Here is a 17,348-nt window from a genome sequence, read left to right on the forward strand (position 1 = left end):
TGATGCTTTTTTATTTCTTTGTGTTGGTGGTGGTGGGAAAATTTGTCATTCACAAGGCGCATACTCCAAAAATAATGGATGAAGCATGATTTCAGAAGTCGAGAAGAGCACATGTCATTTAACCACTTGAGGCACTTTGCTCACACCAACGACCCGGCTCCGCTCCGCTCTTGGTCTTGCGTTGTTCCGGAATCTTTACCCTACCCGTGGACCCAAATAAGGTTGGCTTTACGTATTCCTTATCATCGGTGGTGATCCCTGAAATAGTGTAGCGTAGTCCCCAAGTCTGAGAACGGCGACCCCGAGGATTCACAAGAGTACGGACCCTCATCCAAACCCGGCCTTCTCACTACCACTTTTTGTTCCATAAACCTTCACCTGCAACACCTTTTCTTTTTTTTTTTTTCCTCCCCTTGCTTCAATTTGAGCAAACATAGACTTCTTTTCGTTTCTTCTTATTTTCCTCTAGCCGGGCTTCTTTCCTGGAACAACAACGGCTGTCGACTCCAAACCATTCTGACTCCTCATATAGATCACGAGTCAAGAAGAAGTGAAGACATCTCGGCATCTCTTCATCAGTCACACAGGCGCATCGCGCATCACACACCGTTTAACAACCTCCGTGCCATCTCACGGGAGTCGACAGATCGCAAATTCACAAAACGCCTCCTTGGGCGCAAACTGCATAGCATCTTGATAACCGGCTAGCTTCCCACGTCGTTTGCAACGAGGGGATTGGTCAGGTTTCATCACACCTCTCTCTCTTCAACCTCAACCTTTTTTCTTTCTCTCTCCCTAATCACAGGCTTCTCAGCCCACATCATCAAAATGGACTCCGTACCAGCCCAGACGCACCAGGGCTTCAAGGAAGCGGGTGCTGCTTCTGCCTCTCACCTCACAACAACCACATCTCTACCGACCAAGGTTGAGTCACGGACAGCAGTGATGGAGGCTCTGGAGGATATCGTCTACGGATCTGTACGTGCACTCACTCACCATTCACAACCTTTCAAACCTGTCACTTACTCACCTATGCATAGGCCGCCGGTATCGTAGGCAAATACATCGAATACCCCTTCGACACAGTCAAAGTCCGCTTGCAATCCCAACCCGACCACCTTCCCCTGCGGTACACGGGTCCCCTCGACTGCTTCCGCCAATCCATCCGCGCCGACGGCTTCCTCGGTCTGTACCGGGGCATCTCGGCCCCGCTCGTCGGCGCCGCCCTCGAGAACTCGTCCCTCTTCTTCTTTGAGCGCATCGGCCGCAGTCTTTTGTACTCATCCGGCTTCGCCCCGCGCGACTCGGAGCTCTCGCTGTCCGCCCTCTGGTTCACCGGCGGCTTTTCCGGCGCCTTCACCAGCCTCATCCTGACGCCCGTGGAGCTAGTCAAATGCAAGATCCAAGTCCCTGACGAACCTGGTGGTGGCGGAGCAGGAGCACGACAGCGGCAGTTGAAGCCGATCCCCGTGATCAAGGAGATCTTTCGGCATGAAGGACTACGTGGGTTCTGGCATGGGCAGCTGGGCACGCTGATTCGCGAAGCGGGCGGTTGCGCGGCCTGGTTTGGGTCCAAGGAGACTACGTCCAAGTGGTTCCGGGGAAGGAACGAGCGAGCCCTGCTGAAGCGCGGCGCAAGCCAGGAGGAGGTGTTGGCGAGTAGGGAGAGGCCTCTGCCGCTGTGGCAGCAGGCGATTGCGGGGGCGTCGGCGGGCATGAGCTATAATTTTCTGTTTTTCCCGGCTGATACGGTCAAGAGCAGGATGCAGACGAGCCCGATTGGTGGTGGAGGGGATAATGGAGGAAAAGCGGCGACGATGCCCAAGAAGAGTTTTGGCGAGGAGGCGAGGGCGTTGTGGAAGCAGGCGGGCATCAAGGGGTTTTATAGGGGGTGCGGGATCACGGTGTTGAGGAGCGCGCCGAGCTCGGCCTTCATCTTTATGGTGTATGATGGGTTGAAGAAGTATTTTCCTATGGCTTGAGGAGGGGGTTCGTACATTTTCATTAGAGGGGAAGGAAAACCAGTAGACAAGGGACATGAGATAAAGAGGGGTTCCGTCAATGTCGGGTTGCTTTTTGGGGGGGGAGGAGAGGGAAGGATCTGGAGAGCATAAGGAAGATGGCTGGTAAACTGTGGGGAGAAAAGAAGAGGAAACGGTCGGCGGCGCAAAGTTTATAGATGGGGTTGGTTGGAACTGGAGCGTTTGCATCTGTTTTTACATACACATCGTTTTCTTTCAAGGAGGATTGATGATACCAAAGATACTACGTAGGAAGAGGAAACAAAAAGGAAGGATTGTGGCTAAAGAGGGACGGGACATACCCAGCCAGGTATCACAAGAACGTTCAGTTCAGGTGCATCGATAGAAGGAGGATGGCTTTGGGTAGACTAAGTTGCTTGCACATACAACAACAACTGATTTGGAGCAGTTCATATTGAATTACCTTGCAATTGCTACCTTGGGCTCAACTCATGTTGTGTTTTTTTTTTTTTCGTTTCCCCAGTGAAACCCAAACCAACAGCTTTCTTGTCGTTCTCCTTCAACTAGTCTAGGTAACCAATCCCAAGAGCTAACTCGCTTGCCTACTTGCTTGCTCTACCCTCCATCCACCCACCCTTTTACAACCCCTTCTTCTTTCTCTTCTGCTCCTCCTCCCCCTTCCTAATCCTCTCCTCGCTAAAATCCCACTCATTCAAATACCCACTCCCCGCACTCAAGTACGTAGCAAACCCCAACCAGCACACATACGGCACCATCAACCAGCCCGCCACCGCGTCAATCTGCGTTCCCCACGTCCAGGCCAAGTAGGCATTGATCCCCACCAAAGCGGCGCAGTCGAGGGTAGCCAGGATGGGACGACGCAGACCGAAAAAGAGGGGCATCCAGATTAAGTTCAAGCCGAGTTGGAGGGTGTATAGCGTGGCGGTGTGGTGGACTGTTGATGATGGGTTGGTGGTTGGGAGGAGGAGAGAAGAAGGGGAAGAAGTGCCGAGGTGGTAGGCGCGGTGGGCGGCGTAGCCCATGGTGCCGTAGAGGAGGGTCCAGACGGGGCCGAAGACGGAGGAAGGTGGGCGGAGCGGGGGTTGGCGGAGGGAGTGGTATTGGCGTTTTTGGTCGGAGACTTGTCAAGTGTTAGTTTGGGTTATGAAGTGGAAGGGGGGGGATAATGTGAAGAGGAGGAAGGAGGAAAGAGTAAAAGTACCAAAGCCTGTGCCGAAGCCTACGGCTGTGCCGAGAGCTACGGGGAGGAGGATGGAGGCTGGTGCTGAGGTGAAGATGGAAGAGGGGAGGGTGAGCTGGGGGATGTAGCTCGTCATTTTGGCGGTTTTGTGGTTGTTGTAACCAGTGTTGATATGTTTTGTTGTATTCGGGATATGCTGTTTCGTCAAGTTGACCAGAGAAATCAGAGAAAAGGACGTATATTAATCTGGGGACAGATTCTATAGGCGTCTGATATATGAAATGAGAAAGAGTGCTGGAATGGAAGCCTCGGCTCCTGGTGGTGGTGGTGGTGTTCACCTCATGTATAAGTCGGATGACTGACTATAAGTAATGACGACATGGCCAGGTTTGGAAACTAAGTTAAGTTCAGGGTCTGTATTGCTAACACTGTGCTGCTTGAGAGCGGAAAGGGGTTCACCGGCGTTGAAGTAAATATCTCCGTGGCATCATTGCCACTGTAACTCTGTCCCTGTGTTTACATACTTTGCTGTTTGGAGTGAGATTGCAACCTTGGCGGTACAAACTCTTTGCCAGATCATTCGTTGAATGCTCGATGTACTTGCCAGATGACTGGTCCCTTGGATCGCGAGCTGTCACTGCCCCTCTTGTGGACATCGCTTAGAAAAGTCCGGTCTCCGCGTTTTGGCACTTTGAACGGGCCGAGGTTCAAAGGAACAAGAAAACTGAAACGCATACATAGTATAGAGCTTCAAGTGTTCTGTGTTATAGAATAGAGGTAGCCATGTGGTTACGAGGCCAATCTTGCTGATGATTTGGTGAAACAGGAACAGTGTCAGCAGTCGTTTGTTTCCTCTGATGGACTGCCTCCCCCGTTGGACAATGGATGGAAAGTGGAGACTACACGTGACTCGGCTGGCCAGGAGCGGTTCAGTTGGCTACAGCGGCAAGTGGATCAAAGAAGGTGTGGACGGCTGCTGAGCTAACAGTGGACTTGCAGCTCCTCCCTCTCCCGACTCGCACAGCAAGCCAGGAGTGCCAGGAGTGCCAGGTACACCATTCCATCACCCCATCCCTACACTACCTACCTTGGGAATCTCCACGCGCGACGCCACGGGAAATCCAACCTGTACCCAGACAACCTCCCTCATTGCGCGACGGCGACCAGCAACGGGCCATCAACACTTCGTTCCATGTAATTGTTCGTTATTCCCTTTTTTTTTATTATCCTCAAGCCTTCACTTGTTCAGATATCCTTCCAGCCATTGTTATTGTTGCCTTGGTTTTACTCGATTCCCCCCTTCTTCTTCTTCTTGTACAGCGACGAGAGTGTGTTGGCGCTGAGCGAGCTCTCTCTGCTGTTGTTCATTGACCGTCTCCTCCTCCCACCTTCACCATCATCATCATCATCATCACCACCACCACCACCACCACTCCAGCATACCAAGCAGCAAACCCCAGAAACATCACATCTACCTCATCGATATTCTTTGTCTTCTTATTCTTCTTCCACAATCACTTCCGCTTCTCTCCATCTTTTACTCCCAGCTTAGATCTTCCTCACCCTAGAGTTAGCCTTCTAACCGCAATCATGTCGCCAAACAGAAGCCAACCTCTACGCGCAATCAGCTGTCCGGCTTCCGCTACCGTTACTTGACAAGCAGCACACCACGCTTGCTGTCCTTCAGAAAACATCCAACGTCCAAAATCGACACTTATACGACGCGGTTCCTTAATCCGGTTCCGACCACCTCCCATCCCGTTCCTCCATCCTTTCATCGATACGGTTAGAGACGGAAACAGTCCATTCCAACCCACCTTCACATAGCAGATTCCCATCAACGATGGACTCGTCCTACCATTCTTACCGAGAGGGTTCGGCTCGGTCACCTGGTGATCGGGGCTGGGGCAGAGGTGATGACAGAATCAAAGACGAGAGGGACACCTTTTATCGTGGCAGATCTCCTGGTACGTCCATCATCTCATTCTTTTCGTGTTGCACCACAGTAGACCGTCCTTCCCCATCGCTCAGCCCCATGATCATGCGTTCATTCCTCCACACCGTACTCACTCCTGCATCAGCCGACCGCACCAGACGTCGTTCGAGATCCCCGGCGGCGCTTGATCGTTACGAACCCAGAGCCCGCACGCGCGACGATTACCCGACCCGCGATCCCCGCGATCCCCGTGACCCCCGCGACCTCCGCGACCCTCGCGATCGCGATGACCAGTCGAGACGCATGCGATCCCCTCCGGCCAATATTGACCGCTATGTTCCTGGCCAGGACGTGGCCCCAATCCAACCTCTGACCAACCCTATCCCCGATCCGATCAAACTCCCCTACCAAGTCGGCTTTTCATATTACGGCGAGTGGTGGAGGGCAAACGAGAAAATCAAGGAGGAAAAGGAGAGGTTGCGCACTGGCCGCCGCCGTGAGCCCGAGCGGGTCCGCGGTCCGGAGGAGCGTGAGAAGGAGAAGGCCAAGATTCAGGCCGCCTACGATGCCTACAAGGAAGAGCTTCAGGCCAAGATGGCACAAACTTTTGTCAAGCAACACAAGGACGAGCAGTGGTTCAGGGAACGCTATGTCCCAGAAATCAGAGACGGCTTCAGAAAGCAGCTGAACGAGTTCCGCCGTGGCGCCTACACGCAGTGGGAGCAAGATCTCGAGACCGGCACCTTTGACGACTTTTCTCTCGAGGGCATCCCCAAGAGCGAGAGCAATGGTGCTGGCGGTGTTGTGGAAAAGGAAGAAGGTGAGGCAACTGCTGCGAACGAGGTTCTCGGCGTCGGTGACTTGGTCCCAGCCAATAGTGCCGACATCAGGGACGAGAATCTGTTCCAGCCAACGCTCCTGATCAAGACTATTGCCCCGTCGGTCAGTCGTCAGAACCTTGAGGCCTTCTGCAAGGAGCATCTTGGCGAGGAAGAGGGTGGATTCAAGTGGCTCTCGTTGAGTGATCCAAATCCTAGTAAGCGATACCACCGTATCGGTTGGATCATGTTGCACCCTGCACCCGAGGCTCCCATCGCTCAGGATGAAATGAAAGACGATGATGATGAGGGCTCAGCCAAGCCTCACGTCCCCAGCACCGCTGAGAAGGCCCTGGAGGCCATCAACGGCAAGACTGTCAAAGATGAACAGCGCGGTGATTTCACCTGCCACGTAGGAGTACACAATCCACCCATGAACCCCAGGAAGAAGGCCCTCTGGGATCTTTTCTCTGCACCTGAACGCATCGAGAAGGACCTCGAGCTTGTCAGACGCCTTGTCAACAAGTTCGAAGAGGACTTCGGCTCCGACTTTAATGCCACGCTCAAGATCGATGAGCGCGTAGAGGACCTGAGGGCCGCCGGTCGCCTGCAGCCTGCGGTCTCCGCTCCTGGCATCAAGAAAGAGAAGATCAAGAAGGAAAAGTCGATTGGCATGGATGAAGCCATGGATGAAGAGGGCCAAGAACATGAAGATGATGACGATGACAATGAAGATGAGGGGACGGTCGATGACGAAGTCGATGATGAAGACTTGCTCGTCAAGAAGAAGCAGCTGGACCTCATGATTGAGTATCTTCGCCGTGTCTTCAACTTTTGCTTCTTTTGCGTCTTTGAGAGTGACTCCATCCATGAGTTGACGAGAAAGTGCCCTGGCGGCCATCTCCGCAGACCCCGTAGCACGCTCTCGTCGTCGGCCAAGGCCGTCGCTCGTGCGAGCGCGCTCGGCGAGCCTTTCCCTTCCAAGAAGCGTAAGGATGCCGAGGACGTCGAGGAGGGTGAGGCGCCTGAGGGTGAACGCAAGTTCCGCACGTCTTCCAAGACCGAGCAACAGCTGCAGCGGGCGTACAACTGGGTCAAAACCTTTGAGGACAAGATCATGCAGATCCTTGAGCCCGATACGGTTGACATTAGAAAGTTGGGCGGTAAGCCGGTTGAGGATGCCATTAACGATGAGCTTGCCAAGTACGTCAAGCAGGAAGACGAGAACAAGTGGAGGTGCAAGGTGCCCGAGTGCACCAAGCTCTTCAAGGAGGAGCATTTCTGGAAGAAGCACGTTGAGAAGCGACACAACGAGTGGCTAGATAAGCTCAAGGAAGAGGTAAGTTTTCTTCTTTCAACTGGATGGACTGAGTACTGACTTTCAACAAGATCGCCTTGGTCAATGCTTATGTCATCGACCCTGCACACATTGCGCCGTCCAGGACCGATGCCAACTCCAATGGCCACTTCCCGCCTTCTAACGGCCAGCAACCGACTGGAACCCCGCGTGGCTTCAACTTGCAAAATTACGCCATGAACAGCATGCTGAACTTCCCGGGCTTCCCCATCCCATCCATGTTTCCCAACATGATGAACGCTGGTGCCATGGCCGGGGCGGCGTCCAACTGGCATGCCGCTGGTGGTGACGATCGCACTGGCGCAGGTGGCCCCATCCGCCGTGGCGGTCATATGGGCGGTGCTGGAGGTAGATTCCAGAGTCGTACTGGTCCCTACGACCGTCGGCCTAACCCTCGGTACCCAGGAGGCATGGATGGCGGAATGGCCGGTCGTGGTCGTGGCGTAGGAGGTCCTACTAACCGCTGGGGTGATGGCGCCGCCGGAAACGCGGCTATGGGTCCGCGTGAGGCGGTCCAGGGAAGGACGATCAAGAGCTACGAGGATTTAGATGCCACGGCTGGAGGAAACGGTGGAGAGCTCAACTATTAGAGGTAATGGTCTCTCTCTAATTTGGTTGTCGTCCAGTCCGGCTTATATCTCTGGTGGAGATTCATGAAGGGAAGGATTGTGACAACCCTGATAATTATTTGCTAGTTTCTTTTTGTTTCCTAGGGACAAGGTCTTTTTTCTTCTGAACGGGATGAAGCGGAAAATGAATGGGAGTGTGGTTACGTCTAGTCAGGTTTGAGGAGCGCATATGTATGTGTTCAGTCGATGATGAGTCGATCGTGAAAGGATGGAAAGGATGGGTGTCACTTGTGTTGTATGTTTCGAGGTTCGAGGTTTTCATGGTGCCCCTTTTACAGCTCTGGGGTTACGTAAGTAGCAGTAACTTAGTTACATTCTGGCAGACAGACTATTCGAGGAGCGGATTTTATAATCTCGGTTTTTCCGCGCATCGTTGACGTTGCTCGACTGTGACTAACTTTCCACGGTACTTTGGTATCTGATAGAGACAAGAGTGTCGTTGATCCGATCCAAAGGTGTCTGTGTCCCCTTCAGATGGGTTGTTCAAGTGACGACGGAACTTGACCGGCGAAGAAGTGATGTATACTTGAACCAACCCTCCGAGATTCAGTTGTTGCTCTATTATACTTGTGTGCCTGCTGATGGATTAGAGTGTTTCGTGGCAACAGTTTTGTCGATATTTCTCGTAGTGTCACTGTTATCCTCCATATATAATACCGTGAACTGGTTGTCCATCTCATCGAGTTTTCTTACCTATGAATGGATTATAATAAGATGTTCAGAACCTCAAAAAAAATCATACGCGCATGATCTCTTGACATTGTGAAACGTATATGATGAACACATTTCCTGGTTGAAGATGATATTTACACTGGACAGATAATCGGTCCACCCGAGAGAGTGAGTGCGTGTGTGTGTTACTCCCGACAACTTTCTTCTTCCCTTTATGATATAATATTATTGCTGTCCACTGAGATGTGGTTTTTCTTAAGACCACATGCACGTAAATACGATTTTCTCACTCCTTCCAATTCAAGGTTAGGTCTTTCTTAGATACACTATATACTTGTCAATAAGTATTTGATTCCGACTAATAGCAATTCCCGCCCAAAAGCAATTCGAACAACATCCGGTCTGTGGACTGCAAAGCCCATGATGATTGATGCCCAAGTTCTGTAATCACCATTGTAGGGAGAGAGCATTGGCCAAATGAATAAGTCATGATAGTGATGTTGGAACTCGGCCACACTTTCTATCACGCAAATGTATTGGGCTTGAGTTTCCATTGCTCTTGGACTAACACTCGACCGTCATTCTTAACTTTCGTCAGGGGTACGAGATTTCTTCTGCGTCATGTTGTTGCTTTGATACCTAGGTTGCCATCAGGACAATACCTTCTTAAGGATCTAGAGATAAATACTCCTTGGATGGTAGTACATCTGCAACTCATGTACGAAGCTAACAGGAATTAATTACTTGGGTGCTTCATCCTATACTTTCATATAATGCCCATTCATCCATCATCCCCAGCTGTTTCTAGGGGGGTTAAAGAACTATGCTTCCCGGCCGATAGGTTCAAAGTGAGTGATTCAAAACCGATCGAGGGTCCTACCGACATACCTACTCTCGTCCTGGACAACAAAATAATTGAGACCTGTAATATTAAGTATAGTATGCCTTGGGTATACTCCTTCCTACCACGCATCCAAGCGTCTTTGTAACACCTCTGGTCCTTGAGTTCTAGGCAATTTCTAAATAAAAATATTCCAAATGGAACTTACGCCAATATCTTTTCGAATTGGTATAATCCCTATTATAGTCTTGCAAACGGCCTTCATTTTAATTTTGACGAGCGGTAGTAGGTAGACTGGTTTACCTACCTAACCTGCTGGTTGGTCTCATTTATTTTGTCTTGGATGAGCTACTTAAGTCAACAGGAATTAACAGCACACAAATAAGTGTGATGTTCCTTCTTGATCACTCATCATCTCCTTACCGCCAGTGCGTTGGTCCAAGGTTGCTTATTCCTTTATTTACACCTACGAACGGGTAGATTAGATCACTGGTGAGACCAAATGAAGTAGTAGGCTCCTTCCTTGAATATCATGAATTAATATATCAGCTTGAGACGAGGTATCATCCATACCAGTCCACGCATCCCAGTTCGTCCTCGGGATACTATCTCCCTCTCCCAGCTCCAAAGTCCACCGTCTACCTCACAGCTCCTGGTGATTATAATGGACATGATGGATACACCGAAGATGCAGATGCTTCAGGTGCGGCATGCCTACTTACAGCTCCTTTGTCTGCTGATGAAGCGCCCAGGGGTAAGAGCAGTAGCAGCAGAAGCAAAGATGCCTCGAAACACGGAAAGACTGAGAAGAAGAGGGAGAGAGATAAGGAGGATAAAGGAAGAGGGGGAGGGAAGGATAAGCGGCAGAGATGATAATAAGGGGAGAGGTTGGGTTGAGGGGAATGAGTGGTTGCTACGTAGTCTATCGGTATAAGATTCGGGGAATATGACATGGTGATACGAGGTTTGGGGTTAGTCAAGGGCCATGCGGTACTGAAGAAAGGTCGCGAATTCAGGGGAGTCGGGACAGCAAAGAAGGAAGGAAAGCTTGACGGAAAGACCAGTCAACAATGTCTGTAAGTTAGTCTGCATTGACGTTGGCAACGTATTTGGAGTATAACAGAGAATGGAAGGTAACTGACACGCTGTTGTATCGATTATCCATCCCTTTACGTATTGATACTTACAAGTATAAAGGCAGTTTATCTCCCGTCCCTGCTTACCCACCCCCTTTCTCCGTCCAAGCCGCGCAACCCAAGTAGATGGGAATCGTTGTTCGCCCAATTCCCGGTAGCACACCCTATTTCAACTTCTTCATAAATACAACCCATAGCCGACACCATTATCGACAGCTACCACTCGTTCCGCGCATACACACCAAGACTACTACTCGCTGCTTCCACTCATCTCAAACCTACACTCCAAATGGTAAAAGTGGAGCATGTGCATTTGCCCTATCGTTAGGCGGCGAGGACCTACGCGGACTCCGTCCTCCAAGGGTGCCGGCGGCTGCAAGTCCTCTTCCCGTCCGAGTCCCAGTGGCCGCGGATCTTCCTCCTCGAGTACTCGCTTGTTCAGCGTTGGATAATTTTCGTAGTCAATGCTGAGGTCCGGGTCCGGGTTGGGCACATCGAAAACAGGCCACGGCGGCTGCGGCGCGTCTGCTGTATTCTTCATCCGAGTGCTGTAGTGCCTATTTGTGACGCAGAGGAACCCCGGCTGGTCGTAACGGGGGTATCTGTAGTCCCATCGATGAGGGGCAAGTTCGTGTGGATGGTTAACAGCTACGGGTAAGGCTTGGTCGTTGGCACCGGCGGCATACCAACGGTCATAAAATTGGGCGAATAACCACCAGGTGGCCTCATGAGAGAGCCCATGATGGACTCGCCAGCCCCAATAGTTTCTCACGGCTTTGCAGGTCGGTCGGCCACAGTCGTTAGCGAGGATGTAAACGCAAGACAAGCGGCGGCTCCCTTGAAACAGGTAGCAGGAAGGTATGTACCCATGGCAAGACCATATTTCGTAGGTTTGATCAGGGTATTCTGGTATGGTTCGGGTCGCGTTACATCCACATTGATAAAGAACTAGCACCCGCAGACACATTCCGGGCTTCGGTTTGGTCTTGTGGCCTTTAATAGGTCGTTGTTTGCCCAAGATTGCGCGTACGAAGCTTCTAATGGTTTAACAAGTTTTCTGTTGCTGTCAGTTTCCGTTGTTTATGGAGAGAGGGAATAGACTCACTATCTTGTTCAAAAGAGAATAAGCGTAGGGATATAAGGCGTAGACAACGGGGATGTACACTCGCGTTTGTTCAGTGTTATGGTTGAGAATTCATGGAGTGATGATGATGATGCAGAAGTAAGAAGCCCATGGAACACGGAATTGTTGCTTTTTTGGAGTCATGTTGAAGATGATCCATTCTCCCTCAACTGTAGCTTCCACCGGTACGAGCTGAAGCATCAAGTCGGTGCCTTCTCTTCAAGGCAACCGGCGATCTTTGAGGAGGAGCAGCCTGATTGCTATCCATCTGATATCCATGACGACGTATACATGGGAAAGAACGGGCGAGGGGTCAACCGCGTCACAGATAAAAGATTCAAAAGACTCAAGGATGGGGTAGCCGTGATATAAAGCCATTATAATTGATACTCTACTCCAGGATGCTCGCCGCTAGGTGTGGTTGATTAAATCTCTCCTCTGATCATCTCCCGTCAATTTGACTTGTGTTCTTCATTCATCTGCGTCAAGAGGGAGACACAAAGGATAGGGAAACCGATCAGCGAGTTCTTTTTCCAGCCCCGGATCCAAAGACAGCGCATCGATCGGAAGGGGCCGACCTTGCAGAAGACTCCAGATTTCTTCTCGTGTACAATACGGGAACAAAATCTGTTGCTCTCGCAGCACCTGTTCGCGTTGTTCTTTTGTCCTGTCCTGCCACCATGGGATCGTCGACCGCATCGGCGGTAGAGGAACCAGCTGTAATAGGGTGCCCAAGATAGGACCTGACCGAATACCGGCCTTGTAATCAACGGCGACGGCGGCACCCGGCCCGGCTTCATTCTAGTAAGGATAGGCGCGATGCCAAAATGGAATACCGTTGTGGTATGGATGTGGTGGCGCACCGTGCTCTATATGTCTCTCGTATGCAACTCTCCAAGCGCGATAGTCATGACAGAACATGTGCCAGTGCTGCGGTCCTTTTCGGCGCGTGTTGATGAGCCATCTCCAGTAGTGTTGTACGTTTACGCAATGGGGAGTTCCGCAATCCTGGGGAGAAAAGACGAGCTGGTCTCGATAGGGGCCGGCACAGCTCAGCGGGCAGAGCACGAGCTTTTGATGTGGTGGGTGTTTATGGACCGGACAACCACATTGGTAAAACTCCTAGTTGTACATGCACATGTTCGGATTTGTCTGTTGTTACTGATGCCGGTTGGTTCTGCCTAAGGGTTCGTTTGTATGTCGAGGAGCTGCTTGTCTTCTGGCGAAGACGGCTTCATTAGCTTACCATACCAATCTCGAGCAAGAGGACAACATTTACTTTCCAGGTGGTTGGAAATATTCGGATGAAATGATAGTCAATCGGGATGCCTCTTGTATTCCTAGAATGTTGCGATGGCGATGCTGTTGGCGATGGCGATGATGTTGGCGATGATGATGTAGCAGAAAGAAAGCGGAAGCCCAAACAGAAAACCGAGTGCGGCCCATCCCCCTCATACTAACATTCCAGAGATGCCTCACTCTGTCTGGTTTCCGAGTCTGTCATGTTAGGGAAAGCGCTCCTCGCCAACATCACTCAATTCCAGGCCCGCAGGAAAGAGCAACCACGATGTTGAGTCCTCCAACTTCCCTCCAACGAGCCATCCTCAAAGAGAAATTGATCACCCCATCGAACGGAATAGCTCGTTAAGGGGAGATGGGAGGACTCAAATACCATAATCAATCATACCACACAACAACGAAGAGGACTTGAAACGCAGTTAAAAGGGACGAACAACCGCAAATGTCCGTGAGAATTAGTCGCTCGGTCCAGTCTTCTTGGTTCTCAATCTCGTAGTGAAGAACGTTTCACAAGAAGACGTCTCGTTCTCAGCTTGTGAGCCGAGACATATGACTGGAGCGGGGGAACCATTTGTTGCCTTTGGCATTGATTGATGGCTTGGCTTCATTTGCAGTCTGATGTTGAGTGCGGACGGCAGCAGGCAAGCTTGGTTTCACAAGGGTTAGGGTCCAACATGACTGTGACCGTGACCGTGACGTAAGGAAGGTGACAGTGGTCCGAGTCCCTCCCTCTGCGAGCGGCATGCGATGCGATGATAACCGTTTTGTCAGGTCATTTCTCAGGAGCTCTTTCCATTCCATGCCTGCCTTTCGCCAGATCCAGAAAGGATTCAGGTGATGAAGTATTTAAATTGACGATACCCTCTTTCGAGTCAAATTTTGTGGCTTTGAAACTCTCCTTCGACAATTAAATCCATAATGAAAGCGTCGAAATCCAATCGCTAGCGCAAACGGGAACACAAACACTCATAGTGGAGCCATCACTTTTCAACGGGAATCACATCACGACATTTCCAGTGCAGACTTCACATCTCTCTCACTAAATCATCATCACAATTCAAAATCCCCCATGTAAGTTCTTTTTTTTCTTCTTATTTCACTCAAACGATAAAACCACCGCTAACGTGATATCCAGTTCAATACCCTGGCCACAGAGAAAACAAAAATGGCCGACACCTTCGTCTCCGACTTCCAAGTCCGCTCTCTCGCCGGCGAACCCTGCGCCGCCGTCTCGGTCCGCAACCTTTCCACCAATCTGTACGCCGCCTCCGACGCCTGGGGCCGCAAATGCACCGTCGCCCCACAACCATGTCTCATCTCCGCCGAAGTCCACTTCAAGCAGCCCTTTGGGACCGCCGCCGCCAACGATCAGCTCGGCGCCGACACAGTGCACTACGGCAACCTGAGCAAGGCGATCCTTCAGCGGATGAAGCGGTTCACGGTGCCGAGAGAGCAGGAGCAGGAGCAGGAGCAGAAGCAGAGTGGTAACGGTAACGGTGACCACAGTGTGCAAGAAAACAACAACAACAACTTTTCGCTGGCGTACGTCATTCATGATTTGTGGGTTGGTTTGACGGGGTGGGCCCACTTTGGCTCGGTGAAGGAGGAGGAGAAGCCGTTCCTGGATATTTCGAGCATCAGGTTCTTGTCGCTTACGGTGACGCTGCCCAAGGCGTCGTTGTTGGGCGATGGAGTGAGCATGACGTGCAGTCAGTTCTTCAAGAACGGGCCGGGCGAGAAGATGAGGGAAAACCTGATTAGTGCATCCTTGAAGATTCATAACCTCAAGGTGCCGACGTTGGTGGGGGTGAACCCCCATGAGAGACGGGCCAAGCAGTTTGTTGTGACGAGTGTCAACGTGGAGAGGTACTTCCGTATGGATGATTATTACTCGGAGCTGGAGGGTGTGGTTGTCAAGGTCGGTATTCCTCGCCCTTGTATAAGCAAGACGTTCGTTTGTTCTTTTTTTGGGATAGCGCTAACGAAATCAAATAGGCTCTTGAAGAATCCTCCTATGAAACTCTCGAAGCACTTGGTGCCCATTTGGCTGAAAAGATCCTTGAGCCGGATCATAGGAAAGACCACACAAAGTGGCAGGTACACATCCGGATGGAAAAGCCCACAGCTGTGCCTCTTGCCGACTGCCCTATTGTCGAGGTGCGTGCTGGTTACGGGTTTCCGGCGCCAGGAAGGCCAGCCACGAGCTAGGTCTTGGCAACTTTCCCAAGACAGCAGTCGAGTGTGTGTGATTTCAAAGTCCTCGGATTTTTAGCTGGTTTCTTCGGTTGTTGAAAAGGTGCCCGGGCGGTTTTCGTTCGTTGTTAGTTCGTCTGTATGTATGATACCAAGAGGGACATCGCCCTTTGTGATCTCCCTCACAAACTCGGGGTCAGGATCAAATAGCATGACGTGGAAGTGTTCGACGGCTTTGACCGACTTGATATGTGCCCAGTTCTTGAACCAGATGATCTGTTGCGTTTTGATTCATTGTTAGCATTTCCATTTAACCCCTCGTCAAGGAAAAGAAGGAAAGATAAATACGCACATGTTCCCCCGACATCCTCCCCCCAACTTGAAACTTCCTCTTCACAAACTCATCAATCTCCGCCCTCGCTTCATCCGTCAAGTCCCCCGTCTGCGGATCATCCTCCAGCTCGAATTTAGTCCACACCACCAAGTGAACAATCTTTTCATCAACCCCATAAGGCCAATCGTTCCATAGAATCTTGACGTCCCCATTTTCCTCCTCACAGTCTCTAAACCTCATTCCCCTCGGCACCACCTCCCCAGGCAACCACTTCAACCGCTCCTTCAAAATAAACTCTTTGATTCCCCCGCCTTGTGGATATTTTTGACCAATCTTCCAGCAAAATTCCAGGTAGCGCCACATGTCCGCTGGTGTTCTTTGGAACTCGGCCAGCTTGTTTTGCTGCACGCGACGACGGACTTGAGGCCAGGTGTCGCGTTCAAATAAATGGTTGGGGGTGATGATTGTGGTGAAGTCTTTGGGTGAGAGACCGGGGTTGTTGTTGTTGTTGTTGCCCTTAAGGAGGAGAAAGGGAGGGCAGATGGGGGAGGTGCGCGATGGATGGGAGGGGGGGGCGTTGAGGTGCCAGTAGGAGGGAGGTACATGTTGGTCTGGATGGTCTGGGGGTGAGGGGGGTTGGTCTGGGGTTGGGAGGAGGTGGTGGGTGAGGCTGCCCATTTTTGGGGTGGTGTTGGTGTTGAAATTGTTTTGGTTCGTTGTCAAGGGTTTGGTTGATAATGGGGGAAAACCGAAGAGTTGGAGGATGGGTACTTCAGAAGGTGGGTGGATGGAGTGAAGGGAGTGGAGTGATATATGATATATGTATTCGTAGCTGGGGAACTTGGGTATAAAAAGAATTAAAAGGAAAGAAGAGTGACGGTGAAGCACGGAAGGAGACCGAGTCAAGGACGTGGTTAGTTGTAGTTGTGTAGTTGTCTGTAAATCAATTCAAGTTTGCCAAGACGGGCGTTTCACCCGGCAGTCGTGCTTACTACCTACTACTCGGAGATAACGAACATCTGGCGGCGTGTCTGTGCTCTGGACCAACCAATTCAGTTTCGGTCCTTGCCGATCGGTTCAGTTTGGGTTTCACTTCCATCTTTACCTACTTCCTCACCGTAATGACTGACCGTGTGGAATACAGGATTGATCAATGGGGATAAAATATAGAGAATATCTGCTTTCGACGGATGACTCTTGGTAGTTTTGATCAACTAGTATTGGGATTAGATTGACAAGCAGGTGTATCTGGTAACTAAGCTCTTGGATTGTGAATATGTCTTGTAAAGTCGGAGACACTATAGGTAAAAGGCAGATCAGCTTAGTTATTATCAATTTGAGGATTCTAGACACTTTTTGGCAGGATAGCATTGGTCTTTCATCCCAAGAAATGGATGGCACCAGACAAATGTAGTCAACTTGGCCCGTCAGCTATTTGGTTCGTGATGAGCAAACATCGAGTTCCCAGGAACCACTTTAGTACTGTTCGAGAAAAAAAAAAAAAAAAAAAAAAAAAAAAAAAAAAAGGGTCCATGAAGCATGGCGGTACTTGCTATGATGGCCCAACAGCTTTTTTGACTTTAGTCAAACATGAACGATGTTTGACGGTGGCTGGTCCAGCCGCGCGGACTTATCAGCTGAAGAAGCCAAAGACAGTTATAGCATTGGGAGTTCCTCCCGCTCATGAACCTGCGTATCTTCACAGAATAACCCCTTCCACTGTTGTACTGTATCTTCATGTACCTTGTGAAGATCCATGCGATACCCAAGCGCCCCCCCCCCCCCCCCCCCCCAAAAAAAAAAAAAAAAAAAAAAAGCCCAAGCAAT

The 17,348-nt window shown here is 50.7% G+C and overlaps 4 protein-coding genes across 4 annotated transcripts; 3 read left to right on the top strand and 1 right to left on the bottom strand.

Annotated features, from left to right (window-relative positions):
• Positions 1–672: 672 nt before the first annotated feature.
• On the top strand, positions 673–2,003 carry NEUTE1DRAFT_74482 (amino acid transporter; the record flags this gene model as incomplete). The annotated part of the gene is made up of 2 exons (XM_009858948.1): positions 673–978; positions 1,041–2,003. The coding sequence occupies 2 exons, from the start codon at positions 829–831 to the stop codon at positions 1,980–1,982; spliced, it is 1,092 nt and encodes a 363-aa protein (XP_009857250.1).
• A 491-nt stretch (positions 2,004–2,494) lies between these two features.
• On the bottom strand, positions 2,495–3,571 carry NEUTE1DRAFT_119277 (uncharacterized protein; the record flags this gene model as incomplete). The annotated part of the gene is made up of 3 exons (XM_009858949.1): positions 2,495–3,123; positions 3,205–3,452; positions 3,522–3,571. The coding sequence occupies 2 exons, from the start codon at positions 3,317–3,319 to the stop codon at positions 2,621–2,623; spliced, it is 618 nt and encodes a 205-aa protein (XP_009857251.1).
• Positions 3,572–4,884: 1,313 nt separating this feature from the next.
• NEUTE1DRAFT_93191 (uncharacterized protein) lies at positions 4,885–8,291 on the top strand (the record flags this gene model as incomplete). Its single annotated transcript, XM_009858950.1, has 3 exons — positions 4,885–5,150; positions 5,265–7,276; positions 7,327–8,291. The coding sequence occupies 3 exons, from the start codon at positions 5,027–5,029 to the stop codon at positions 7,882–7,884; spliced, it is 2,694 nt and encodes an 897-aa protein (XP_009857252.1).
• Positions 8,292–13,883: 5,592 nt separating this feature from the next.
• NEUTE1DRAFT_119279 (uncharacterized protein) lies at positions 13,884–15,434 on the top strand (the record flags this gene model as incomplete). The annotated part of the gene is made up of 3 exons (XM_009858951.1): positions 13,884–14,065; positions 14,130–14,912; positions 14,990–15,434. The coding sequence occupies 2 exons, from the start codon at positions 14,160–14,162 to the stop codon at positions 15,200–15,202; spliced, it is 966 nt and encodes a 321-aa protein (XP_009857253.1).
• Positions 15,435–17,348: the final 1,914 nt, after the last annotated feature.

The sequence above is a fragment of the Neurospora tetrasperma genome (assembly GCF_000213175.1).
Source record: "Neurospora tetrasperma FGSC 2508 unplaced genomic scaffold NEUTE1scaffold_81, whole genome shotgun sequence".
In the NCBI taxonomy this organism is placed as follows: domain Eukaryota; kingdom Fungi; phylum Ascomycota; class Sordariomycetes; order Sordariales; family Sordariaceae; genus Neurospora; species Neurospora tetrasperma.